Below are 26,702 nucleotides of genomic sequence, written 5' to 3' on the forward strand. Positions count from 1 at the left end.
CACCAGCAAGATTTCCTCGACAACTTTTCCTTGACAACTTTTCCTTGGCAGTGTAAATGGAAAAATATGACAAGTTTTTCCTTGTCAAGTGTCCTTGTTCAAAAACTAGCATGCTAGTTTTTGAACAAGGTGCTAGTTTTTGAACAAGGGTACTTGTCAAGGAAAAACTCGTCAAGGACGATATTTGCTAGTGTAAATTACTTGTCAATTGCATCTGTCAAGGAAAACGTGTCATATTTTTCATTTACACTACCAAGGAAAACTTGTCAAGGAAAACTTGCTAGTGTAATTGAGGCTTTACTAACCTCACTTGCTAGGGGCCGCGCAGGGAAATATTGCCCCTCGGTCGCTTTTGTACGGACCTCGCTGCGCTTGGTCCATATTGCCACAACCTCGGTCCAATGTCCTCCTGTATGGCCCTCGCGCTCGCTTAGTAAAAGGTTAATACCTTCGTTTTCATCTAAGCGTGGACCCACGACAGGAAAACACGTTCTTTGAAGTTTGAGCTTGGCAGCCGTTAACATAAGCAAACTCTTGCGTGCGATAGTTTGACTGAACGTATTTGAAGCATACTTTATCAGATTAGGGTCAATCTCTTAGAAAAAGTCTTTGATATCCAGTCTTGCTGCTATTCTAGGAAAACTTGCATGGACATCCCTCAAACTTCGAATGATTGCAGACAAAACATGTCATGTTTGCAACCAGTTAGAGCATGTTTTCCCCGTGACGTGTCCACGCTTAGGTGAAAACGACGGTATTTTGCGCGTTCTCTTGACCAAATATGGTAAAATGGCTTAATAGTGGAATATTACATTTCCATTCATTAATTTATTCATATTTCATTCTTTCAGGGCGTTTTATTTAACATGCAAGGAAGGTCTGGTGAGGGCTTGATTACATGGTGAGTAAGGGAAGGGCTGGTCAAATCTCATGTTGAAGAGCTCTCCTTGACTTTTTTGACTAATTGGGTTAAATCACGGAACTCTTTTTGAAGACCGCATTTTACTGAAAAGAATAGGCCACCACCAGAACCTGCACGACTCTGCGAATAGTACATGGGATATTTCACGTTTCATAGTCGACCTTGGGTCGCGAGACAGAAGCTGCGGTGTACAAATCTGGGGATTCATTGTGATTAGGAATGCAGTATCTATACAAAATGATACCTGTTTTATAGTTAAGACTTATACCAACGTACACAAACCAATTGTGTTGAAAGACAGTATATTTTTTTCTGACTTTGTCTACTGTACAGACCGAATGCAAAAATGTCGGTGATTTAACCTGAAAGTCGTGGGGTTCAATCCCTACCCTAATCAGTTTTTGCCCCGTCCGTGCTGGTGTGGGCCCATACCCATTTCAAGAGCAAACGATCAGATGGAATACATGAAAGGATAGCACTGAAAAGCTCATTGTTATAGGTATCTCTGTTAAAGTACAGGTGCTATACGACCAAAGTTTGAAAAGACGTACCCCTTCTCATATCTTCGTGTTTAATAGACTAACTAGCTTCGTTTTACAGCTAAAAGAGCGTGTATACTTTGAACAAGCTAGTGAGACTTGTAAGACAAAGATAAAACAACAGTTTATTGGCGTTCCTTTTTTTAAATTCGGTCAGCATACCGCAAATAAAAAAAACAGCAAAATTCAATTTCGCAATGTTCATTTCTTAAAAGGCGCATAGTTTCACAGAGATGTAATTTGTAACGAAGCCATAAAATAATTTTAAAAAATTAGAATACAAATAAATTTAAAGACTAAAAACGCATGGCATTGCTATGAGGTGGAAATCTGGTCCCACGATTTATTTACGGACAGACAAACTAGTGAGCCTGCTCGCCAGAGCGTGAATATTAAAAATTTCTAAAAATATGTTCACGAATAGTTTGATATTATGAGAACGACTGACAGGCAGGATACTGTTTGTTAACCCTTTGACTTCCAGGAAGGATCAGAATGTAAATTCTCCTCACGATTTCAACATACTGTCAGGTAGAGAGGTATTGAGAATGAAAATTATTATAAGTTAGGACCATTATCTTGACATATCACCAAATTCTCATTCCCAGTCAGTAAAGAAAGCTATGGTATTGTTTGGAGAATTAACTTTTCGATCGTGGGAGTGAAAGGATAAATTTCCATGAACATCGTCTTATTCCAGCTAATTTGCTCACACCAGAAGGCGTATAAACGTTAGAAGTGATTTCCAATAAAATCTCCTAATATAACTAAACGCCTAATACTGGATTAATTACTAAAACGTGTTCAAAGAGAGTCTAGTACCTAAACAAGAGGACATTATTATACAGAGCGAAATAATTCACTCATTTCGCCCAATACAGTTGAGCACAAAAGGAGTCTGGGGGTAGTTATTCCCTAAAAACATTACAAGCGTAAAGCATGTAGTTTGTTCAAAGGCAAAGAAAAAAATTCCCAAATGGGAAACTCCATAAGGACTGGCATGTTCCATTTGCAGAATTGTCTCAAACCTAGTTAGAGAGACTCGGGAAGCACATGGAACAAGTACTTTCCTTTCGGAAAGTCCCGTTGGATATTTTCAAGTGATTTTGAAAATTCGTAAATTCCCGGTTGAGCAAACGAAACATTACTTACTATGAACACTCTATTTGAAATTTTCGGGGATTTGTGGATAATAGTAAACAACAATAGATACCATGGCAAACAAACACCAAGGATTGGAGATGGAGTGTGAAGATAAAGCTTGAAGAACACGAACTCAAATTCCATTTCTTTCATACGATAAAGCTATTCAGAAGAAAAGGTAATCTTCTTGACGTAATTGTTACCTATTTATGTCCGATTTACTACATATGCATTGAAAAGCAAATATTTTGTACTTCATTTCGGAAAGGTTTGTATGGAGTGACTTCACTCACGTGACCAGCGGCATATTTTTTCAACCGACAAACAAGAGTTTGGGTCACGAACGACATGAAGTGATGTGTATACGTGTTGCAGCAGTCAGTAAATTGTTACGCAAAAAGTGACAGTAGTCACGCTAGCCCAGCGTCAGCTGCCATGCTATAAAAAATTCCCTTCTTAGCAATCAAGGCCTGAGGTGCGTCGAATTCTACCATGAATCCTTTATCCAGGACCATGATCCTGCAACCATAAAATTAATAAAAGTTAAAAAACGAAAGTTCAAATTGACATCTGCTGGACAAGAAAGAGAATCACGGCGTGTCTAATCGACACAGTAAAAAATGATGAACAGGGAAGGCTATCACAGTTAAGAAAGCAAATGAAAGTTAACTTAAGGGTGAAGTTATGCTCGCACTTAACTGGACAATTTAAGCAATTATCTCTTATGATCACCTGAAAAATTTTAGGTGGCTCTAACAGGATTCGAAGCCATGACCTCTGCGACGCCGGTGCAATGCTCTACCAACTGAGCTACCAAGCCACTAAGTTGTGACCAGCATATGTGGTTGGCATGTCCATATATGGTAGGCATGAGCATATATGGTAGGCATGTCCATATATGGTAGGCATGTCCATATATGATGTGCTCATGTGCTTCCGCGAAGGCCTCGATGAATGAAAGAAAAGAGACAATTGCTTAAATTGTCCAGATAGGGGCGAGAATCACTTTATTCGTTCGTCTATAAACGACGTGGTAAGAGCACCTCTGCCATATACAAATCCCAAATGACGAAATATATGCGTCGAATTTGCCCCAGAATAAAGTCTACGGGCTAAAAAATCGCTTTCTTGCATAATGTCTCCTTAACGTTCTATCCACTCTTTGATACTTTTGGTGTTTACAACTGCATATTCGTGTGCATCTTCAACAAGGACACATATCATCTACATTCATGGTATTGTATGTTCATAGGAGATAATTTATCTTCTTCTTTAGGAAAATAATGGGAAACTTCAAGCCCCTGTGAGCAGGGGGGTTCTTAACTCGACTAGAAACGCGTTAAAACGAGTTCTGCTTCTGTTACAAGCCAAGAGAGGATCTACTTGTAAGACGGAAACTACAGTGTCTCTAATGAAGCAAACCCGTACCTCGTATAGTCCATAATGGTATTGAGCCTGTGAGCAATTGTAAACACTGTGCGGTCAGCGAACTCTCGCCGTATCGTTTGCTGGATGAGCTCATCAGTTTCCAGGTCCACCGCGGCCGTGGCTTCATCGAGGACAAGGACTTTACTTTTACGGAGCAGCGCACGCGCTAAACACACCAACTGCCGCTGACCAACACTACAAAAATTAAAAGATAGGATTTGCTGAGACGGTAAATTGAGTGGTTTAGGTTATGTAAAACAGCAACACAAAGTTTTATATGTCTCACTAGTCGTCGTCGCAAAGTACAGCAACGACGCAACTCCACAAGGTCGAACCGAAAGCATACTATGGTGCCTCTGGCAGCCGCTATACGATCCATGCGTGACCTTGGAGCACAGCTTACAGCCAGCTGGGATCAGCTGTATGCTGGTTAACCAGGAAAACCAGAGAACCCGGAGAAAAAAGATCCGGGAATCGAACCTGGATCACATTGGTGGGAGGCGAGTGCTCTCGCCACTGCGCTAACCCTGCTTCCTTTTTTTATTGTCCTTATACGAAAAGACAAGATGCTAGTTCAATGCTATAATAACCTATTCTCCCCATTTTAAAACTTGATTTAACCCTTTCATTTCAAGATCGAAAAGTTCATTCTCCTAACTAATAACATAAATTTCTTTATTGGGTAGTCATGAGAATCTGGTGTTATATCAAGATCACACCTTGAAAAGAGACCTGTCTATTTTAACTGGAATTTTCCTCTTTAATGTCCGCCATTACTAACTTTAAAATCTTGAGAGAGCTGGGTCGAGGAGAAAATTACGTCGAAGACTCACTAGTTTAAGAATGCAACGCGTGTGTACGTGGCTGAATTAATATGCAACACGGGAGTTTCAGGCTTTCAGACTTTTAAACTCGTGTTTTGCATATATGATAAGCTGCGTTTACAAGCTGAAATTTTAAGCTAGTGAGTCAATGTCGTCAATTTTCCTTAGATCCAACCCTCTGAGGTCCCATCGGTCAGTTTGGAACGTGAGTAACGGCGGACCGTGAAATCCAAACGTACACTCAAAGTAAACAGCCTTTGGATAAAAATCAAAGCTCAAAATTTTACCAGTCAAGCGTTAAGCAATCACACTTTCAAAATCTGAAGAAAAAAAGGAAGTGATTTTTTTTTATCATAGTAGCACTTTAAGCTGATAATATTCTTCATTCTCAATACCTGCTTGACTGACATTCAATTGAAATTGAGAGGAGAATTTACATACTGATCACTCCTGGGAGTCAAGGGTTAAATTCAGCATTTACAGTAACATCAATAACAATATTAACCTAGAAACGAAGGTAGCAATGCAAATCTAGTGGACGGGCCGAGAACGTAAGGGAAAAAAGGACTAAAATACTGGTGAAGAAACCACTTGTGTTAAGAAAGGCAAACAACTTTCGAATTTCAAAAGCTGATTTTTTTGTTTTCTTTTCTTTTTTTGGAACCTAGAGACAACGAGATGACGAGTCAAAGTTTAAGCTACGATCTCCCGCACGATAATGGGCCATTTCCGAGTTGCTGATTGTCTCGGTTTCCAAGTGAGTCTTGGTGCTCAACTATTGTAAGGGTTTGATTTGCATAAGAATACGCAACTCATTTCCATTTGAATGGTTGCGCACCAGGACTCGCTTTGAAACTGAGGCATGCAGCAGTAATTCAACTATGCAACGAGCCCAGAAACATCATTGTACCTCAAGTTCTCTCCCCCTTCACTCACTGGATGCAAGAGCCCTTGTTCCAGTCCCGACACAAAGTTCTTCAAATGACTCAATTCAAGAATCTTCCAAAGTTCCTCGTCGGGATGATTGTCAAACGGATCTAAGTTCAGACGTAGTGTCCCAGAGAACAAAACTGGATCCTGCAAAAGGTAAAACAATATGCTCTTTGTTAGGGTTCAGGGTTCTTGTTGAGGTCAAGGTTAGAGGGTTACTTTGTGATGCCTACACCAATAGTAAGGTGAATTTCATTATGTCGCCGTATTGGGCAAACATCTTCTCCCACTCTCTCCAGGGGGGAGGGAGGGGGGGGGGGCGTTTCTCGAAAGTCCCAAAACTTTTCGGTCGTATTTCGGTTGACATAAAACGCTTCGTATCTTCAAAAGGAAAACTCAGGAAACGTGTTAGGTCTTGAAAGCATGTTCAAAGATCCATATTTCATAATACACAGAATTTAGTTTCACGAATCGCTTTTAGGGCCTGAAGAGCAACAGGCCCCCGATCGAGCGTTAACATATCTCGCTCGCCTCTGTACGCGAAACGAGCCTATATTACTTACCTGTGGGATTATGGTGAGTCTTGATCGCAGATCATGGAGTCCAATCTTGGCAATATCCATTCCATCTATGACAATTCTCCCACCAGCTCTTTCCAGGATACGAAATAAGGCTAATGTCAAGGTGGATTTGCCAGCTCCAGTGCGACCTACAATACCGATCTGAAAATAAAGTACGCGGACCTCGTTCAATGACCTGTATGCTATTTGCAATACGTTTGTTCCAAAATGTGGGAATTAGCTACCAAAGTGCATTAACAACGAACTTTATTATATGGCTTGTGTTTGTAGCCGATATAACGCGCGCTCTGATTGGCTAATTGTCCACGGGCCGATTACGGGCTTGCAAAAACAAAGCAAAAGGTAATTAAAAAGCCATATAATAAACTACTTACTAGCCGAGCTAGCTCGAGCCGTTCTGGGGAATATTGGCCCTCGGTCGTTTTTGTACGGACCTCGCTGCGCTCGGTCCGTACTGCCACGATCTCGGGCCAATATTCCCCAGTACGGCCATCGCGCTCGGTTAGTAAGAAGTTATTAAAGTGCACCTAACCTCAACTATTTTTCTTTACACGGCTAAATCTTTCCACCTTCAGCAAGCACATTTTACCATTTTCCCCTCGAATTTTCCCTTTTTGCGTGCCAGAAAGTTATGTAAGTCAGCCAAAAAAGACGTAATTTTGACCCACGATCTAGCTGAAAGAGGCATGGGTCTATTCTGTATTTGACTTCACAAACTCCTTTGCAATACATGTATAAAAATCTTTTGAAAATGACGTGAATCAGGAAACCATGACTAGGAGAGACTATTTCATTGTATTTGTGAAACGGCGTTTTTACAGACCGGGTTATTCTTAGATTCATTTTCCCTCGAAACCAGACCTATCCAGATAATCACAAGTCTTGCATGAGAAGTTATTTCGCATGGGATTGAGAATGCATGGTCTCTCGTACAAGCCAAATCTTATAAAAGAACTCGTCTAAAAATAGCTTGATCTGTGAAAAGGCCGTTACGTAGACCTAGTATTGTAGTTGAAGGTTCCTGGTTATGAATGCAAAGCAGTACAATTCCTTGGTGTACTACACAAAACAACAACGTGAAATCGCCAAATTTTAGGTTTTGACGGCAACACGAGCACACAATAAAGAACTTTTTTTTCACTTTTTTCTTTACTTTAAAACCTTTCGTACCTAGGGTGCAGGCGCAGTGGTGAGAGCACTCGCCTCCCACCAATGTGGCCCGGGTTCGATTCCGGGACTCGGCGCCATATGTGGTTTCAGTTTGTTGGTTCTCTGCTCTGCACCGAGAGGTTTTTCTCCGGGTACTCCGGTTTTCCGCTCTCGTCAAAAACCAAGAATTGACTTGATTTGCGTTATTTCTTGATCCAGTTTACAGTGTCCCCAATTTGTGCTCCAGCGCTAGAACGACTAGACACTTAAATAAAGTTCTATTCTTTTCCTTTCCTTTCCTTCAAAATTCGCAAAGTTTAAAACCGTTTAATTTATATCATGTTTACCACAGATAGAATAATGTGAATGACACCTTTTCTCCTGGTTTTACACCGCAGTTGATTTGCTTTAGCACAAGGGGTAACCCTTCTCTGTACTTCAAGTCAAATTCTTCTATTACGATGCTGCCTCTATCCGGCCAGTCATCAGGTGGTCGCTTGTCAGGTATGATCCAATCAGCCTGAAAGAAATCGTTGCCATAGAAAACACGGTTCCTGGAAATTAGGGTACTTAAGAACGCTTATTCGCACGAGAACGCGTGCGACAAATTCGAATACTCCTTCGAGGCTACTGATTTTTCAAACTTTGTATTTTATGGCTACATGACCTTTCAATTAGTTTCAAATAGATTAATTTCTTACTTTTAGGAGGTTTTGCGGTTAACGTTCACTTTCCTTACAAGTGTTTTTTTCATCATCAAAGTAAAACTTTGCAAATCATTGGTATCAAGCCAGTGGCATGCTAGTAATCTTGCCTGTGAAAGATTCCATTGAAATATTTGGACTCGGCATAAGGGAGTAGAGTGCGTGACACGAGCGACCTGGACCGTCTAAGAATCAGGTTACGTATCGTTTGGAGGTGTTCAACTACGACAAAAACAACATCAAAAGATTGACAAACCTCTCTTGGTGTCTCTGAATATTCCTTGACTCGTTCCACGGCGACAATGTTGGATTCAAGTTCAGTGCTCATGCGCACCATCCAGGTCAGAAAGCTAGTTACCTTTCGTGTGAAAAAAAAGCAAACAAAACTTGAAATCCGTAACTCGTTCTGGACAGCCGAAATGATTCCTGAGATGTGAAGCTTCCACAATACGTTGAGTCGTTATTACTATTTTCTTACGGGCGATTTACACGCTAAGAGTTTTCGCATGCAACTTGCAGTACATCATGACTTTCAATCAAATAGTGAAAAGTGCTCTAATAATTGATCAAGCAGTTACTGCAGCAACAAAGCAAACCTACCTGAAGGGCATACACGACTGACAAACCAACCAGTCCACTTTCCACGGAATCACGATTTATCACAGAAAACAAAGCCGCAAAAAAAGTGACAAGATTTCCAAGGAACTCTAAGTGAATCGCAAGCCATCTGAAAACCAAACGCATTCGATTCTTGTCACGTAAGTCTGTCACGTAAGATTAATGGTAATGTAGATAACATTTTCCGCACTGAAAGCGTTTACAATCCTCCACATATGGGACCTTGCCAAGATTCAAGTTTGTAGTGCTCAAAAAGAAACTTACGATCACATTAAACATTAAACTAGAACTCGCAGCCCCGAACTTTGCACTTCACCAGCTTGCAGAAGTATCCTTAAAATATCTCTACGGAACACAACTATTTTGAAACTCGACTTAACTGATTAGAGTGTAAGTTTCAAGCACAAGCGCATGAAACTCGGCCTGGCCGGTAATTAAACGAGGTCTAACTAAAACGCGAGTTTCAACAATTATTTTACCTTCAGAACTTTTTAGATGTGGGTTGCTTCAAGCAAACCAAAGCTCTTGCCTTCTCGTGAATGTTTTTACAAATGAACACCTTTTAGATACTAACATTGCCAAAAATGAAAATGATAAAGTGGTTTTCTCACACAGGCGAAACTGCTTACATAATCTGAAGCAGGTCGTTTCGTCCGATAGCCTATTCGCCAGAAGTCAATTCGCCCTATGCATAATATATGGGCGAACAAAATTTTTAGTTTATCCATAAGATCACCGTAATCTTTCCCTAAATTCAAATATTTCGATTAGGACAATTGACCTAATCTACCGGTTTAGTGTGTGTATGCATACATAGGTATATAAAAATTGTTTTCTAAATCAACTTCAGAATAGTCCGGGCGAATATACTTTCAGTTCGGGCGACTTGGTTTTGGGCAAACAGGCTATCGGGTGAAACGACCGCAAAAAAATGAAACGAGGTACTGTAGTTGCTCCGATGAGGAATTCCCAACGAATAGTCGGCAGTTTTTAAGGTTATGTTCACCTGTTCGCTGACACTGAAGGGTAGTAAGCGACTTGATTTTCATCCACTATGAAGTAATTATCGTGGATAAAGCGCTGTTGTTGACCAAATGCCCGGATGGTGGTCGTTCCATTGACTGTTTCTAAGAAGTTGTTGTAAATTGGCGAACGGCTGACGGATTCAATTCTCTTAAGTTGACGAGAGCTTGATACATACATTCTCTGTCCACAAAGAAACAAAGTATAGCAAAGCAACAAAATTAACGAAAGAGGGGCATACACTTGGAATCTGGGCGCAATTAGACGACGAAGACAAGAAAATGCAGAAGGCATTAGAATACACGCACAGTGCTACTTTTTTGGACCATTTATCAACTATTTTGAGGCTTTTTCGTTGTCTCCACTTTACCGTGAAAGCCGCTTCAACAGGATTTGAACCCATGACCTCTGCGATGTCGGTGCAATGCTCTTCCAACTGAGCTATGAAACCACTCAGTTGGGAGCAAGTCAGAAGACCATTTCCGAGTTCATGTCTACCTCATCTTCACCGCGAGTCTTAGTGCTTAGTTTTTGTGAAGTAATTAGTTTTATTTTACATATGAATAGCCTGCTTGCAGGCGCTGGATGTTGTTATCGCCACAAAACACGCATCAGACGCCATATTGGGGTGGGTGGCCACCCCGTTGTTTTGTCACCCGGACCAGACCTATCCCACGCTCTTCCAATATGGCGTCTGATACGTGTTTCGTGTCGACAACAACATCTACCGCCTTCAAGCAGGCTATTTACATGTAAAATAGAACTCATTACCTTCACTAAAACTCCGCACTTGGACTCGCTTTGAAGAGGAGGCAAACATGAACTCGGAAATGGCTTATTTTAGAGCATTGCACAGATATCGCGGAGGACATGGGTTCGAATCCCGTTGAAGCCGCTTGAACTTTCTAGGTGTCTGTCAGGGACAATCGCTTAAATTGTGCAGATAAGTGCAAGCATGACTTCTCCCTTTCGTCTATAACTCACACTTCAAATACTGACATACATTTACCTCAATGTATGCTAGTGTTCGCTTTTTCCAAACGCGATGTCAATCATCGAGTTGAGTTTTCCGTTCTGAGCACGCGCACTTCGACAAATGTCGGACTCCAAACCTTATGCGCATGCTCAGTACAGAAAACCCGTACTCGAGTCCGTACTCGTAGTCGTCCTTGTCCTTCGAACCTAAAGCTCCCCAGTGAAGGCCTGGAGATAAGGCTGAATCTTGGAGTTGGCTTGCAATTATAGAGTGTTTTCAGTCACATGATCAGCAGCCTTGTTTTTCCACCGAAACAAAAGAAAACGTTTGCATGATAATAGAGCTCAATTCCCGTTCCTTTGTCTAGAAACACCAACATGGTAGCAGTGTCATCATGTGAAAACACTCTATACCATTTTAATGTTATAGAATAAAACCGTACCTGCACAAAAACATACACCACAGCTAACGGAACAATAACAGCAAGAAAGACGGGTGTCGCATAGGTGATGGCAAATATTGCACCAAAAACTTGGAGGGAAATTCGCAAAGCGGCCATGAACGTACTGGGAATGACATCGTCAATCCCGCTTATGTCCTTTGAAAAGCGGTTCATGATTCTCCCCTGGGGAGTGGTCTCAAAAAACGACATAGGCGCGTGCATGATATTGACCATCATTCTTTGATGAAGCTGGCGCGAAGCAACACGTGATCCTAATGCCATGGCAACAGACGAGCAGAGCACGAATACGGCTTGTGACATGCCCAGGCCTCCGTAAACACCAAGAAACTTGTCACGTTCACTGTCTGAAGTGACTGTGGTAGAACTCCATTTTGCCAGCCAGATTCCTGAGGCGACTGAAGAACCTTCGCCAATGATGGAGAAAAGCAAGATAAGAGAGAAGAAAAAAATCGTCAGAGATTTTGCATAGTCCCAGAACACGGCAAACTTCACCTAAAATGGAAAAAGAAAAAAAATTGTTCAATCATCAGTTGAATAAGTTTTTTTTTCTCAACTAGGTAGTAAGGTTAAAAACAGATTACGACAAAAACATGGATAAACTGCAACCAGCTGCAATATTCTTGAGACAGCACGAATGAAGAAAATGTCATTATTCCTAACGTCCTACCCTAATCCCTATTCAAAGTTGATAGCCCAAATTACAAGAATGGTCTTGTGGCATTCTCAGAGAGAATTGGAGCAGTTTTGAAATGACTGTCGAAAAAAGCAATTGCGCGATAGCAGTTGCTACGCTTAGGGATTGGTTTAAAAGCTTGCGCCGGTTTAGTCTATCAACCGGAAAAGAAAACCAGAACCAATCGCAAACTTGCACGTGCGATTTTTCCCGCGCTTTGAGCAAGTTAAATGGAACTGCTACGAAATTGGATTGGTTCATTGCGCTGTTTGCACCTGCTGTGATTGGTCGAAATGCTCACTTTGGTATTTGTTGTAAGACACTCAATTGAAAACCACTCTAATGTTAATCGGCTTCCGACCAACTGGTTCAAGGATAAGACACTTCTTTTCTTGCAAAGATAGATTGCTCTCCTACCTTTTCTTTGCATTACAAAGGGGGTCATTACATCCTCCTTACCCTTCCAGATTTCGACGTCTCTTCTTCAATCATTGCCACCTCTTCTTCATCTGACCTCATTAACAGTCCTTCCACTTCAGCCGTCTCAACAGTATACACCGACAAACTATCAGCCCGCATCAACAGAGAAGGTCTGTTATGATCCAGCTTCTCAAGACTGAATTCCGGGCTTAAAGGTCCATCTGTTTCCTCAGCATTTGTCACAGCTAATTAGTAAAATAAGCAAATTTTTCAATCTGAAGACTACTCATAAATAGAATAATTAGAAGTGAATGGATCTTAACTTTAAACCCTTTCGCCCCTGAGGGCGAAAGGGTTGAGAGTTCTTGATCTATAGGTGCTCCTACTCGGAGGGAAAGGTTCAAATTGAATATAACTTTTTGGTGGATGCAGATGTTGTTATAAATGGGACATCTTAAATGTTAAACCTGTCGCCCCTTTCGAGTGGATGTAACAGTAAACATTCATAAGTGCCTCTGTAAGGAGAGAAAGGGCCATAAATACACCATATTTTTGAACAAAGGTTCGCAAAAATGTAAGTACTAACTGTCTCCGAGCTTTGTTTGTTGATCAGTTGCATAGATACTCAGAAATTCGGCAAAAGCGCCTTGGTTCTTTATCAGTTCTTCGTAAGTTCCAACCTAAACAAGCAATGAGAAACCAAACCACAATAATTGATAAGCAGGTGGCGTAAAAAATGTGATAGCATTTCATCAGAGTAGAAGATTTACCAAGTTACAACGTAGTTTGAAACTGAAGGCAAAGTTAACAATAGTTAACATGCATTGCTTTGGCTTGCCGTGAGAGGATCTTCAATTTAGTGTCAAGGAAGGTTCGGAGAACTGTTCCACCGAAAACGGACCCTTCAAAGGGTATTCGGGTGCAGGTAACTGGTGAAGTCGCCCCACACGAAATATAGTGTAGTCGCCCCACTTCTGAAGTAAAGTCGCCCCACTTCAACAGTGAAATCGCCCCACTTCCACAGTGAAACAACCTCAAATACGTTGTCATAAATATCATGCCTCATTCATTCCTAAAATTACTTAACGAAGTTGATTAGCACTTTATGCAAGAATATTTCAAATTATAAGTTAAAAGTAACACTTCGCGCGTAAAGATTTTTTGGGTAAGTGTTATGATGTGAAACGATGTGAGTTGCTTGAACAGCCGTGTGTGACTTCTGCGCGACAAATTATCGAACATCACCCACCTTACCACAAATAATTCGTCAGGAACTGGACGTGTTCAAATGGGTTTTAAAGAACTAACCCTGAATTCACCTCAGGTTTGGGATTCTTCCATAAATTCCGCTCGAACACAGGGCAATAAACAGGAATGAACAGAACAAGTTTTGCTTCTTTTCTTTCATCATTTCAGGATTATTTACGACGCGACAACTGAACCTCTGCAAAGTCATATCTACAAACGTGGACAAAATTCCTCGGGACAGTTACGCAAACTCGTAATTATTATTGATGATTTTCACAATTACTCCCAAAAACAGAGCCATATTTGAGAACTTTTTGGATACCAAGAGTACTTACTAAGATATACTTTCTCCGGATAGTTTTAAAGCGTGCAAAAATATCATAGGAAACCCGAGTATCTCGAGATGCGCAGAACGTACGCGCAATAACAATAGTAGGCACCGTCCTTAACTCTTACGGCGCATGCTCTGTCACCTCTGTTTCCTAGAGGAGTCGTGAGTACCAGAGTGAATCCGCGGATACGTTTCGAATACGAACGAGAGTCACAAGTGAAAATGTGTCCCAAGAATTTTGTCCCTGATTGTGGACTATTCCAAGCATTGTTTCCCAGGTCAGCTCCTCAATACCTATTTTGTTTTCGGGAGATGTGTTGCATTTATTTATTTGGAGAGGAATTAGTGTGTGTAGGACAAACCTCTGATATTCTGCCATCTTGTAAAACAATTATCTGATCAACTTGACGAAGGAAGGAAATACCATGAGTCACAAGGACACGTGTCTTAAGAAAACAAAACAGAAAGAAAACAGAAGTGTAAACAATGTTGTTGCTAAAAATGTACTGCAGTTTTTCACCAGCTACTACAGGTACCCCAAGCTGAGTATAACTTGGGGTACCTGTGACCCAGGAGTACTCTACCTTCTTTCGAAGCTTTCCCTTGGGACCAATAACTTTATCAAAGATGTGTTTTCCCACATGTGAATCCACAGCACTGAGCGGATCATCCAACAGGTAGATATCAGCATCAAAATACACAGAACGAGCTAAACTGACCCGTTGCTTCTGTCCTCCGCTCAGGTTAATACCTTTTTCCCCAATTTCAGTCAGATCACCACCAGGCAAGATATCCAAATCTGTTTGTAATGCGCACGCGTGGATTGTCTTGGCATAACGTTTGGAATTCAGTGGTCTTCCAAACAGAACATTATCTTTGAGTGTCGCGTTTTGGATCCATGCTTGTTGAGGGACGTATGCTACAGATCCCTGAAAATCAAGACAATACAACGAAATATTACTCTATCTGCCCTATATGTCGCCGCACATTTCCTTTCATATTACATAGAATATATTTACTTGTTCATTTTTTTTATAATCTTGTATCTCCATGGAGTTTTTTATTGATGTGGAAGAAAAAGCGCTTGTCATTGCATCACTGTTATTCTAACACATTCAGTTCGAGACCCTGTAGGGCGGTAGAGTCAACAAGCAAGCTTCACATGTCAGAGACTTTACCTTTACATAGACATTCCCGTGCAGTTTTTCTGTTTCCCCAAGAAGAGCTGACAGCAGAGTGGATTTGCCAGATCCAACTTGACCGACAACTGCAACGAGTGAGCCACCGGGAATATTTATATTGACGCTGTATTGGAAATACAATGAAAAAACCAGAGAAAGATATGACATAAGACTGCCGCGCACCGGTGGGTCAGTTGGTTGAGCAGCGGGCTGCCATGCGGGAGATCGTGAATTCGACCGCGTGTTGGACCAACACTCAGGGTCTTTAAGTAACTGAGGACAAAGTGCTGCCTTTGTAATGACATCTGCAAATGGTGAGTTTTCTCAGATAAGGACGATGAACCGTAGGCCCCTCTCACAACCCTTCAATGTTCATAACCCTGTGGGACACAAAAGCACCCACACACTGTTTGCAAAGAGTCTAGGCATGGAGCTCCCGGTGTTGTGGTATGTCCTCTGTAGTATATGTAATGGTTGGGAGGGTAAATGTGCCGAGATATTAGGGAGCTTAAGCACGCGCGTTTTTGTGCCAGGACAGTGGTGTCTCCTAGATTTTTATACTAATCATCTCTAATGGAGAAAACATACTTAGCAATGTAAATGTGGTTGTGTAAAGACAAGATAAAAGGGAAAGCAGCTCACTTCCGGTTGCCCTCCGCGTCTCAAAAACGCGCATGCTTAAGCTCCCTAATAACACACCAAGCTACTCTAAAATTCGAGGGTAAATAAAGATATGATGATGATGATGATGATGATGATGATGATGATGATAACTGATAAGGCTCAACCATGATAAATAGTTTTCCCCTTATTTATTTCATCCTGTTTATTTATTTTATGTCTTAATATGTATGGATTTACAGTTATTAGGCACGTTCACGTTTGAACGAGTCTTGTACTCATTCGTGTAATGTAGATAAATAAAATACCATACCATACCCATACCATGAACACAGGGAGTGTTTCAATGATGACTTGAGGATACCTGGAGGAGATTAGAATGCTCCTAGCAAGAGTCAAATCTACGATGTCACTGTGTCATCATAGTCTATGTTCACAGTGGTCAATAAAAGACAACCACCAAAGATTGATCATTGTTCTTAGAGGTTAGAGGACTTACTCTTTGAGCGTAGGTTTGTCATTCTTGTCCCAGCTGAATGTTCCATTTTCAACATGAATGACTTGGGTAAGAACTGAAAAAGGAGTTTTCATTTAAAAATCTATTCACGTTTGCTTGATTACTTCCCATCAAAGAAAGACATCACTGATAATTACGAATTTTGCAATGAAGGCAAAGGACCACTGTATTACCTTGGACAACACCCATTGGCGCTAAATAGGCTTTCAGGGAAACATAGTTTGGATGAGCGTGGATTAACAGTTTCCTTTTTCTCTTATTGAATTTCAATGGTTGAAATGCTTAATAGGAAGCGAGAGTCAAACAAGCGAATGAACAAGGGGTGTGACTTTTGCTTAATAATAATTATGTATTATTATTGGAAAATGCTATCACTGGACTTAAACTTAAGGAAAAAGGAGATCGGCTGTGAGGAATAGAATAGAATATAACTTTATTTTCACAATAATGTTTAAAGCTGGATACATATCATTGGTTTTTGAGGAGAGGGGAAAATCAGAGTACCACGAGAAAAAACCTCTCAGAGCAGAGAAGAGAACCAACAAACTCAACCCACATAATTATGACACCGAATCTGGGAATCAAACCCGGGCCACACTGGTGGGAGGCGCGAGATCTCTTTAATCAAGAACCCCTAAACAGATATCATAATGTTATTTGAGCTACGAACTAAACAAAAACTCCAATTCACTTTCCGGAGGCAGAGTCGATCTTCCTGGCTATGTTCGAAAATTTGATTGAAGGAAGCCTGAGAACACAGTTTGGCAATTAGCGCTTGAAGGTGAGATTCCACAGAATTATGAAAATCGCAGTATTAAATTAAAGTGATAACTCACGGTGCTCTGGCATGGTTCGTTCAGTGTTACTTGGATCAATTTCATCCAAACTCAGGAACTCAGTCAATCGTTGTAGAGACACCTGGGCCTGAAAAGCATATGTTACAGTAGTTTCAATAAGAAATGAAAGAAATGTAATGTACGGGTTACAGTGTTGAAACTATAACCAGCACTTCAAATACATTCAATAACATTTGTTTCATTAATTTTATTGAGTCCTTTCACAGGAACAAATGAACCCAACAAATTGCCCTGCTCCCAACTGAGTGGCTTCATAGCCCAGTTGGTAGAGCATTGCACCAGCATTGCAGAGGTCACGGGTTTGAAGGTGTTGAAGGCGCCTAAAATTTCCAGGCATCTATAAGAGACAATATTGTCTAGTTACCGGTAAGTGCAAGGATCACTTCTAAATTTCGTTTTTAGTTTCAATAATGTTGTTTTATAACCATACCAAGAGTAAAGCATGTGCTCTGACTGGTCAATTACCGATCTGCCCATGGCTGAATGGTTATGATGAAAACACTGACAAATGCAGCGGTAAAAAATGCTTTTTCCTCAAACTACAATAATGGCTAACCACCAAAAATGCAGAAGTTTTTTCGCAGATTTATGAAAAAAAGACTTGAAAAATGTCATGTTTTAACCTGTTAGCAGGAATTTTACCCGAACCACCGACAAAGCAATTTGCAAGCCCAAGTGAAAGCCAGCTTGATGAGTTAATGAGGAAAAGGCATTCAAAAAAGACAAAGGATGGTTATGTTATAAAACAAATCGATTGTAAACGGTTCAGCGAAGTACTATCAAGTTATAATTGCACTTTGGAGGTTTGCTAAGCAATCACAAAGCTTTAGAGTCCACTCAAGTATCATCTCATGCAACTTTTATGCTTCTCTTTTGTTTAGAAACCTCCCACATGAAATGAAATATTTGTTAGATGAAAAGAATGAGTACAATCTCGGAAAAGCACCTGTATTAGGCTGACTATCACATTTGGAAGCATAACCATTGGAAGCCGCAGAATGTTGAAGAGTGAAATGGCAACAAATGCTTTGGAAGCTGTCAGTTCATTACCAGTCATCACATAAATAGCAAAGGCAGCAATCGACACCTAAAAAATTATGGGAAAAAAAAAAAACAGGTAAATAAAGTAAGCAGGTACGAGTCCCGGACTCTGCAATAACCTATGTGTGAAATGCAGCTTAATTTGTTGACTTGCATGACTCGCATGACTCGCTGGCTCACACATTGCCAAGACCTTAAATTATTAAACATGCATGTTACATAATTATCATCTCCCATGGTGAAATTCCCTGCTTCTTGTCACGTAGTACCGGTAATAAATTTAAATACTAAATTTACTTACCAAAAATGGTGCACATGTGAAAGTGAAGGAAAACAATGCATTTAGGTATGAAGCATTCTTCAGATGCTTCAGTTCCTTTTGTCGAAGTTCAAAGACATTGTTAATGAATGACGTTTCCCAAGCATAGAGCTTAAGGACCTAAACAGTAAAAATGTTGGATTAATTATAGTGCATTTTTCAAAATGTTTTTAGCCTAGTACACAATGGTCGTTTTTTAAAGCTGGACAATATTGGTCGTAATTGAAAGGACAAGAGGCCAACCAAAGTCGAAGGCAACCCAAAGGCTCCTTTTTCTTTATCTTCTACCGTAACTTATGGCTGGGGTGGGTGCTACTCATTGCATGCACAACTTTTCCCCAGTAATAATGGTACTCCTTTTATCCACCACGAACGGATGGAAAGCTCAACGATCTTTGGAGGACATGAGCTGGGATTCGAACTTGGAATGCTGAAATGCAGTCCGCAAGATATATCCACTACACTATGCACGCTCCTTTTAACAAAATTGGTATCAAAAAGGGAAAATGGAATGGATTTGGTAGTTCTAAAGCTGTGACACTAACATCAACTATGTTTTTTATTTTATTAACAATCTATGCAGGGTGCAGACATGCCGCTAAGGAAAGTTGCAATAATACATATTTAATTGCTTTCTTAAAAAGTAGGCATGCATTTTCACTTGGGCTTAACTGCTGTTTGTGATTATAGTAAAAAAATTAAGAAATGGCAGAAATCCCATTTACAGATATACACTCAAGAGCTTAAGATCTTCAGCAACTTTTTTCCCCTGAAAGATTTAAGAGTTTTGGCACACATGGTAAACACAAAGCATTGTTGTATCACCTTAATTCCATTAAGAATCTCATTCATCATTTTCAAGCGCAAATCTTTGGCACCCATCTGTTTAACCTGAAAATTTAAAATTAAACATGTATTTGAAAAAAGTATAATACTAGGATGCACAACATCATGATACCAAAACAATAACAGCCTGATTCTCTTACTAAGGTTTTCAATAATTTAACGTAAAGTTTGTTTTCAACCCTTGGCATTTTGGAGAGTGACATCAACTGGGGAGTTAGTGGATCCAAATTTGATTACGGATCATCCTCAGGTACCTAGAGGCAGATACATGTAAGGGTCAGGAAGCAAGAAATCACAGTCGATATCAAGACTGCCAAAGTTGCACCAAGTTACCTGTCATGCAACTTGTTCCTGGTCCTGATTTTGCTGATTTCTTTGTACTGTCTCGACCATTGGGTCTCAGAGGATATCAGTGATTTTTGCCACATTTTTCCCAGAACCAGGGTGTCCCAGATTCAATTAATATTATGACTAATAAGGCGCTGTTGCACTTTGCAATTTTTGGGGTAACTTGTCTTGCAATGCCATTTCTACAAAAGTTCTCACATTACAATTCAAGTTGTTTTTAATATGGGGGTTACACTGAGAAACGTTTCATGGAACTTGCATGTTTTTTTCCCGATGATCACATGAGGTTAAAGGAACCTTTTCATTGGCAGGTACTGCAAACCGTTGATACACAAGTTGCAGGACAGATGTTACACTGTACAATGCTTAAAAAATTTGTTAAACAAAGGTTTCTGCAACTGGTCTCGCAGCATTTTTGGCCTTTGGGCTATTATTCGTGTGACCTGCCTTGCAATGGCGATGCGAGATAAAATGAAAAAATTGCACAGTGTAACAGCCCCTTTATAATGTCATAAATGGGTTGAGTTTGTGGGAAGGGTTGAGGCATTCAAGTAAAGCTACAGTCTTGGTCACAAATGTTGTAACACAGACGGCAATTTGCCACTCCCCCCCCCCCCCCCACCCCTTCAATGTTTATGTTTATGGGTTGGAGTGCAAAAACCAACCAGTAAATGCAACATTGATGGGAGGGAGGGGTACGTTATTAATAGCTTTGATGCGCTTCAGTTGTTGTTCAAGTCAAGTGTTACAAAAATTTATGACCGAGATTGTAGGCTCTTTTTCAATCTGAGTATAACACAAATTTTACAAAAGGACCCATCCTACCTGAAGTTTTCGTGCTATGCGGCTGACAATAATGTTTGCAGGGACCAAAAGCAACATAATTCCCACACCTGCCAAGATGGACACACCCATTGTGTTGTACAAAAAATATAATGACACCACAATTTGGAGAGGAGAGGACCAAATTGTATTCAAATATCCCATAAGATCCATCAATCGCTGTGCATCCACAGACATCAGGTTGACCATTTCGCCTGCTGTAGATTGTTTACGTGCACTGCTATTCAGCAGAAGAGCCTAAAATGATTCAAGAAATTCAAAATCTTCATTATTTAAGAAAATTTAAAAAATTATATAAATATTAACACTCCAAAATAGATTTAACTTAAGTGTGAGCTGTTCAACTTGTAATGGCTCCTTCTCTACAATTTTATGAAATTGCCAAACAAACTGGCCACAGACTTTTGCTATTTTTTTCACTACTCCATGAAGACACTGTTCAAAGCAAATATATGAAACAAAAAATGGGGGTCACAATACTCGTTCAGGAGAAAATAGCCATTCCTTGACAGATTAGGTGCGGCATCAATTACACTAGAAATTATCAACAGTAGGGTTGTGCAATGCAAAACCAGGGAATCACCTTAAATGAAAATATGAAAAGAACAGCTTTCTGCAACTTATTTTGGCAGCATATATGATCCCATGATGCAATGTTCAAACTCACTACTCCACGTCACAATCATTGCCCAACATGCCTACATACATACATGCCAAAGCATTGACTCAGATTCTCGTCAACATAAAAATGGTGCGCATGTCCCAGAGGAACTCCGTCAAGATTAGTGTTGCTGCTTGCAAATACCCATATTATTTAGACCTAGCAGCCTTGCCTATTTTTCTATACATTCTAGTACCTTGGAATACACCATTCCTATAACAGCTGTCCTCACTTTGAGTCCAAGAGTCAACATAACATGAAAGTATTGCTGTTGAGCTACTGATTCAATCAAGGCAACTACAAACATACTGATGCTCAAAACATAGCCACGCCATCTTCCTTCTGGGTTGTTTTTATCCTCAGTGTAGTCAATCAACAACCTGAGAAAAACGTTCACCCAAATAAGAAATTTCTTACACAAAAAATGGTCAGTATTACTAGTAAGAGTAAAAGTCCAAACAAAAAATTCTGGGCCCAAAACAAACATTCGTGCAACAGCAATCCACTTGTTTTGAAAAGCTAATTAATCTTCTTTTGCAAAAAGACAGTGCATAAGAAAAACAAAGTAAGATTAAGTGAACTTCTCTTGCTGTTTTTCAAGGTGTGATCATAGATTTAGCAAAGCCTAAAAGTGGAGCTCCTGTGTGATTTTATTTATTCTTCAAATTATATAACCTGGCTTGAGCCTGCAATCCAATGGAAAACCAGTAACTGGTCAGCAGTCAACTTGAAAAAAAGCTGATCTCGATGAGCTTTAAACTTGAGCCAGCGATATGGTCATGTGATCCTGGTCAGCAGATACCTTGTTTTGACAGGTGTCAATTAACCGTAACATGGATGTCCATTATCAAAAATATTCCCGCCAAAAAATGCGGGTTGCACCACAGTGTTTCACAATGGCATACTTGGAGGGGTGGACGTACACATGGTTGTATGGTCCCAAAACCAAATTTTCTCGTACAGATGGGTCTAATACCATTATTTTCTTATCACAGTGCTGCACGTGCACGTGGAGCTCCCTTAGTCGTTGGCACAATCTCAAACAACACATTACCAAACATATTGCTGATAAGTCACCAATAGATTGACAACTGTAAGCCGCCGTCAATAAATATATCCTCTAAATAGATTTGATGACTGTTGACTAACTATTGGCCAACAGTTGGTCGACAGTCGGCCAACACTTAGTTTATGGGAGTTGCTGTTCTTCATTTAATTTTACCTGTATGCATGAGTCCCCTTCTTTGAATAATCAAATAAAACAAATTCAAGCACATCGCTTTGCCATTATTATATCACTTGAAATACCTTTTACAGTCAAACCAGGTCAAGTATATATACTCTTCAATATTTTATTGATCCATAAAGCCTGGTTTTCACTAGTGACACAAGCACAAGTGCAAGCATACTTAGCTTATTGCTACGTGATAACAAACATTGGCATAAGCGCTGGCCAGATATGGCCAGACGCAGTAAATTTCCTTGTGCTTATGCCATGATTGTTTCATTTTCACATGGCATAAGGCGAACGCAAGCCCAAGAAATGAAAGGAAAAATTCTGATCCTTGAGCCAGTGCTTGTGTTTATACATGCATCATGGCCGTTTTCATGGTGAACTGAGACCTGTTATGCTTGTGCTTGACTTTCTTGAGAAAACCAGGCTTAAAATTAATCTCATCATCATGCTGCAATTATTATAACTATTGTGAATGACAATATTATTACCTCAGTAGCTGTGGCTGCACAAACATTACGCAGTCACAAACCAATTTTAAAACGATTGCCAGCAGAAAGTGACCACGGAAGATTTGAAACATTATTCTGGAAAGTGATGGTTTCTTTTTCTCTTTCTTCTCTTTCGTAGTGAACTTGACTTCTTCATGATCATCTGCATCATCTGCTTTCAGTTCAGCCTTTTCAAGATCTTCAGGCTCTGTTGTCTGTGATTTGGATACACCCCTGTCAAATTGTTATTTAAATACTTCAATAATAATGATGATGACAATGATGATGATGATGACGATGTAGATAGTGACTGGACAATTATATAATAATTATAATATTAATATTTCTTATTACACATCAATATAAATGATAATCATGGTGGTAGTGGCAATGATTAAGAGAAAGACTGAATATAATAATGTTAACTCAAAGCTTAACAGACTTATAGCCTGCTCCAAAATCTTCATAATTTCTTTGGTTGAGGCTTGCTTGCCTTTTTGTTAGTAATTATTATTGCCAACCATCACATTATTCTGTGCAGTAGATAATGAAAGATCTCAGAGTTTTCACCCATGTTCTACTTGTAAGAATAGGAAAACAAATATACTCCACCTTTCATACCACAAAAAATAATGCTTACATTATTATTAACTTACAAGAACCATCAGCAGAAAGCCTTTCTTGGCTTAAAATCCTTTTCCTCCTATAAAGTAGGGGTGGCGAATGGTTCTTCAAAAACTGTGGGTCTCGCAAAATTTTAGTCGAATTTCACGGGTCTCGCAGTCTCGTTTTTTGAGCCGTTATGGGCGTCTCGCAGTCTCATTTTTTATATGACGGTGTCAAACACTTTGAAGTCTTGGTCTCGCTATCTAAAAAGTCAAAATGTCTTGGGCTCGCAAAGAAAAACGCTGGTCTCTCCGTCTCGCAAAGTCTCGCATTTACCATTCACCACCCCTATAAGTGGCACCTGTAGATTTTAACACCAGACGACTTGACTTGTCAATGGAAATAGCTACTAGCTACTAATTTCACACCTGAGAAAGCTCTCAGCTTCCTTCCACTTCTGAATGAAAGGTGGGACTATTGTCGCAGCCTTGTTAGATTTATTAAGAGCCCACAAATCAGAATCTGTTAATGGCCTCTTGAAACCTGTGAATATGAGCCTACCAAAAAAGAAAAACTTGAACCATAAAAATCATATCGATTGAAAAAGTGTGAACTACCACTTACTAATAGTCTGTTCAATGACTACACAGTAAGCCACGAACCATGTTTTTTCCACCTTAATTTATGTCAAGGAGCAACAAATTGAACTGAAAAAAGGAAGGGAACTTTATTTATTTTTAAGAGTCTAGTCATTGCCCGGGGGTCATTGTAGTGCTGGAGCACTAAATGGGGATACTGTAAACTGAAATCAACAAATTGATGCAAATAAAATCAAGTGTTGGTTTTTGGGGAGAGCGGAAAACCGAAGTACCCAGAGAAAACCCTCTCAGAGCAGAGTAGAGAACCAACAAACTCAACCCACATATGATGCTGAGATTGGGAATTGAACCCAGGCCACATTGGTGGGAAGCGAGTGTTCTCACCACCACCCTACCCCTGCACCCCCAGGTAAAAACAAGGAGCTGTTTAATACTAAGTAACTTACAGTACAACCCAAGAAAACAAGGGTTTTTTTTAGTAATTAAGATATGATAATAATTATCTCTCGATCATATAATCAAGCAACAACAAAAAAAAGGCTCTACAGTAGAATATCATCTGCTTGATTGGCTGATCATAGCATGCATTCATACAGTGAGTATCAGAGCTCTACATGGATTTACCGGTTGCTCAAATTACAATGCACACATTTTGATTGATTCTCACCTATGATCTATTAGAAGACAGACACATAGGTGATGTGATCATCTTTATAACAGGCCTTCTTCGATATATTAAAATTCAGCTTGATAGTGAGGCAGTGAGGACAAAGACAAAGAAAGTGGATGATATGTAAATATTTTTCACATTCATTCCCACGTGTTTCTATTGTTTTTGTCCTCACTGCCTCACTATCAAGCTGAACATTTGACATTTCGAAAATTGCCTATTATATAAAACAAATAGTTTCCATATTGCCGTGCATCTGTTCAGTAATAGATCACAGAAGACATCAAAATTAAGCCTTGTGTGCCACTTTTTCATTGTTCTTACCACATTTTTGATGTCATCTGTGATCTATTACTGAACAGATGCATTGCAACATGGAATCTATTTGTTAAATAAATTTATTATCATTTTAATAAAGTATAATTAGGCCCCACTTCTTTACATCTAACAATTACCTGTATGTATGCTTCACAATTTTACCTGTTGAGCCACCAAAAAGAAATCCTGAAGAATATATTTGTCGAATCTTCTGGGCAAGGCTTCTGCAGGGGGTTGAAAGAGCAAACGGGCAAAAGCAAGTATTAAAATATAAATAATTATTATAACCCCCAAATGGAAGTGATTTTGCTTGCTTATTATGTACAATTGTGCTTTTCAAGACATAATTTGTAGATAAGATGTAAAAAAGCAAGAAACTGTTTCACATTACTTTACCATGGCATGTTCGAAGCTCATTCGGAAATTGGGAACCAGGCGACAAAGTAGCCAATTATTACAAAGCTAATAATATACAAGAAAAAATTACTCACTTCTGATTGGCTGAGAGCAGTGCAGTTCAAGTGTAATACACCAGTGCAAATTACACATTGAAATTCTGGATTATGATTGGCTAATAAACAATAGGTTTTGGTCAAATCAAGCACGCACCGTGGAGGGTGCAATTTTTCCCTGATTGCATGATCCGTGCACGTTTCTTCTCCTCAACCATCTCAAGTTTTTTCATGTACCGGTATATTATTAATAAGTAACCACATGATTTTTGTCATGCAATTTGGAATAAAACCAAATTCCCGAGCCCTAAATTGGGCTCATGCAATTTTGGCCGTCTTTGAAAATATTTACTTGTGCTTATTTATTCCAAATTGAACTCAAAATCATGTGATTACCCAAACAAATTAGACAACCAAACTGCAACTGCTTCATATTTGGCCTCTATTGTTTTAACATAACTCTGTGTAAAAGACAATCATCTGTTAGCATTCTTCATTGCTGCTCTCGCTAAATCCCTGTACATACAAACCGATCAACAATATTTTACATTTAATTTGTCTTTCTCAGTAAATTTTAACTACAGTGCTATTTTGAATGCTGTTGAATCCTCGAATCATCAAATTTTGTTTGTGATGTCATCATGAACCTTGGATGGCAAAGGGCTCATAAGGTGAAGTTGCGAAGTTTGATCTGTTAGAAGTTGGGAAAGTCATTTCAAAGTTTGCAATTTTTTTGTCTAATTTGTTCGTAACTGGCTACTTTGTAACCTAGTACCCAAATTCCCAACTAATTTGCAGCATGGCCACAGTGGTAAAGCAATGTTTGAAAGATGTACTGTAAAATGTTTATTAACAGATGCATATTACTCGTTTATAATAGGAGACCTTTTGACAACAAAGAATGTTAAATGGCTATTAAGTAAATTTTACTCAATAAATTCCTCAGCTTTACAAGTAAGAGGAGGATTCTAAGATACGTACAAAGACAAGCATGCAGAGAATTAGAAACACACCCTAGTATTTGTGTCTTTCTTGACTGGTGCATCAGGGAAAAACTTTAAATCAACTGCATCATTCACAAGGCTTGCTGTTAGTTCTGAACCCTCATTTATCTCACTAAGCCTTT

The 26,702-nt window shown here is 39.6% G+C and overlaps 1 protein-coding gene across 2 annotated transcripts in view; it reads right to left on the reverse strand.

Moving 5' to 3' along the window:
• Window positions 1-1,568: 1,568 nt before the first annotated feature.
• The window catches only part of LOC138028392 (multidrug resistance-associated protein 1-like), a 42,546-nt gene continuing 17,412 nt past the window's right edge, over window positions 1,569-26,702 (reverse strand). For both annotated transcript variants that reach the window (XM_068875913.1, XM_068875912.1), the window contains 25 exons: window positions 26,590-26,698; window positions 25,287-25,348; window positions 23,966-24,094; window positions 22,932-23,165; window positions 21,403-21,586; window positions 20,528-20,782; window positions 19,334-19,399; window positions 18,491-18,628; window positions 18,095-18,235; window positions 17,128-17,215; window positions 16,274-16,346; window positions 15,151-15,277; window positions 14,557-14,901; window positions 14,335-14,418; window positions 12,980-13,073; window positions 12,433-12,638; window positions 11,280-11,792; window positions 9,845-10,044; window positions 8,821-8,947; window positions 8,477-8,578; window positions 7,890-8,036; window positions 6,350-6,508; window positions 5,767-5,933; window positions 4,033-4,227; window positions 1,569-3,123 (listed from right to left, as the gene is read on the reverse strand). In XM_068875913.1, coding sequence (XP_068732014.1) covers window positions 3,015-3,123; window positions 4,033-4,227; window positions 5,767-5,933; window positions 6,350-6,508; window positions 7,890-8,036; window positions 8,477-8,578; window positions 8,821-8,947; window positions 9,845-10,044; window positions 11,280-11,792; window positions 12,433-12,638; window positions 12,980-13,073; window positions 14,335-14,418; window positions 14,557-14,901; window positions 15,151-15,277; window positions 16,274-16,346; window positions 17,128-17,215; window positions 18,095-18,235; window positions 18,491-18,628; window positions 19,334-19,399; window positions 20,528-20,782; window positions 21,403-21,586; window positions 22,932-23,165; window positions 23,966-24,094; window positions 25,287-25,348; window positions 26,590-26,698 — 4,054 coding nt within the window. In that variant the 3' untranslated portion in view covers window positions 1,569-3,014. The remainder of the gene's footprint in view (window positions 3,124-4,032; window positions 4,228-5,766; window positions 5,934-6,349; window positions 6,509-7,889; window positions 8,037-8,476; window positions 8,579-8,820; window positions 8,948-9,844; window positions 10,045-11,279; window positions 11,793-12,432; window positions 12,639-12,979; window positions 13,074-14,334; window positions 14,419-14,556; window positions 14,902-15,150; window positions 15,278-16,273; window positions 16,347-17,127; window positions 17,216-18,094; window positions 18,236-18,490; window positions 18,629-19,333; window positions 19,400-20,527; window positions 20,783-21,402; window positions 21,587-22,931; window positions 23,166-23,965; window positions 24,095-25,286; window positions 25,349-26,589; window positions 26,699-26,702) is intronic.

This window comes from Montipora capricornis, chromosome 13, assembly GCF_036669925.1.
Source record: "Montipora capricornis isolate CH-2021 chromosome 13, ASM3666992v2, whole genome shotgun sequence".
In the NCBI taxonomy this organism is placed as follows: domain Eukaryota; kingdom Metazoa; phylum Cnidaria; class Anthozoa; order Scleractinia; family Acroporidae; genus Montipora; species Montipora capricornis.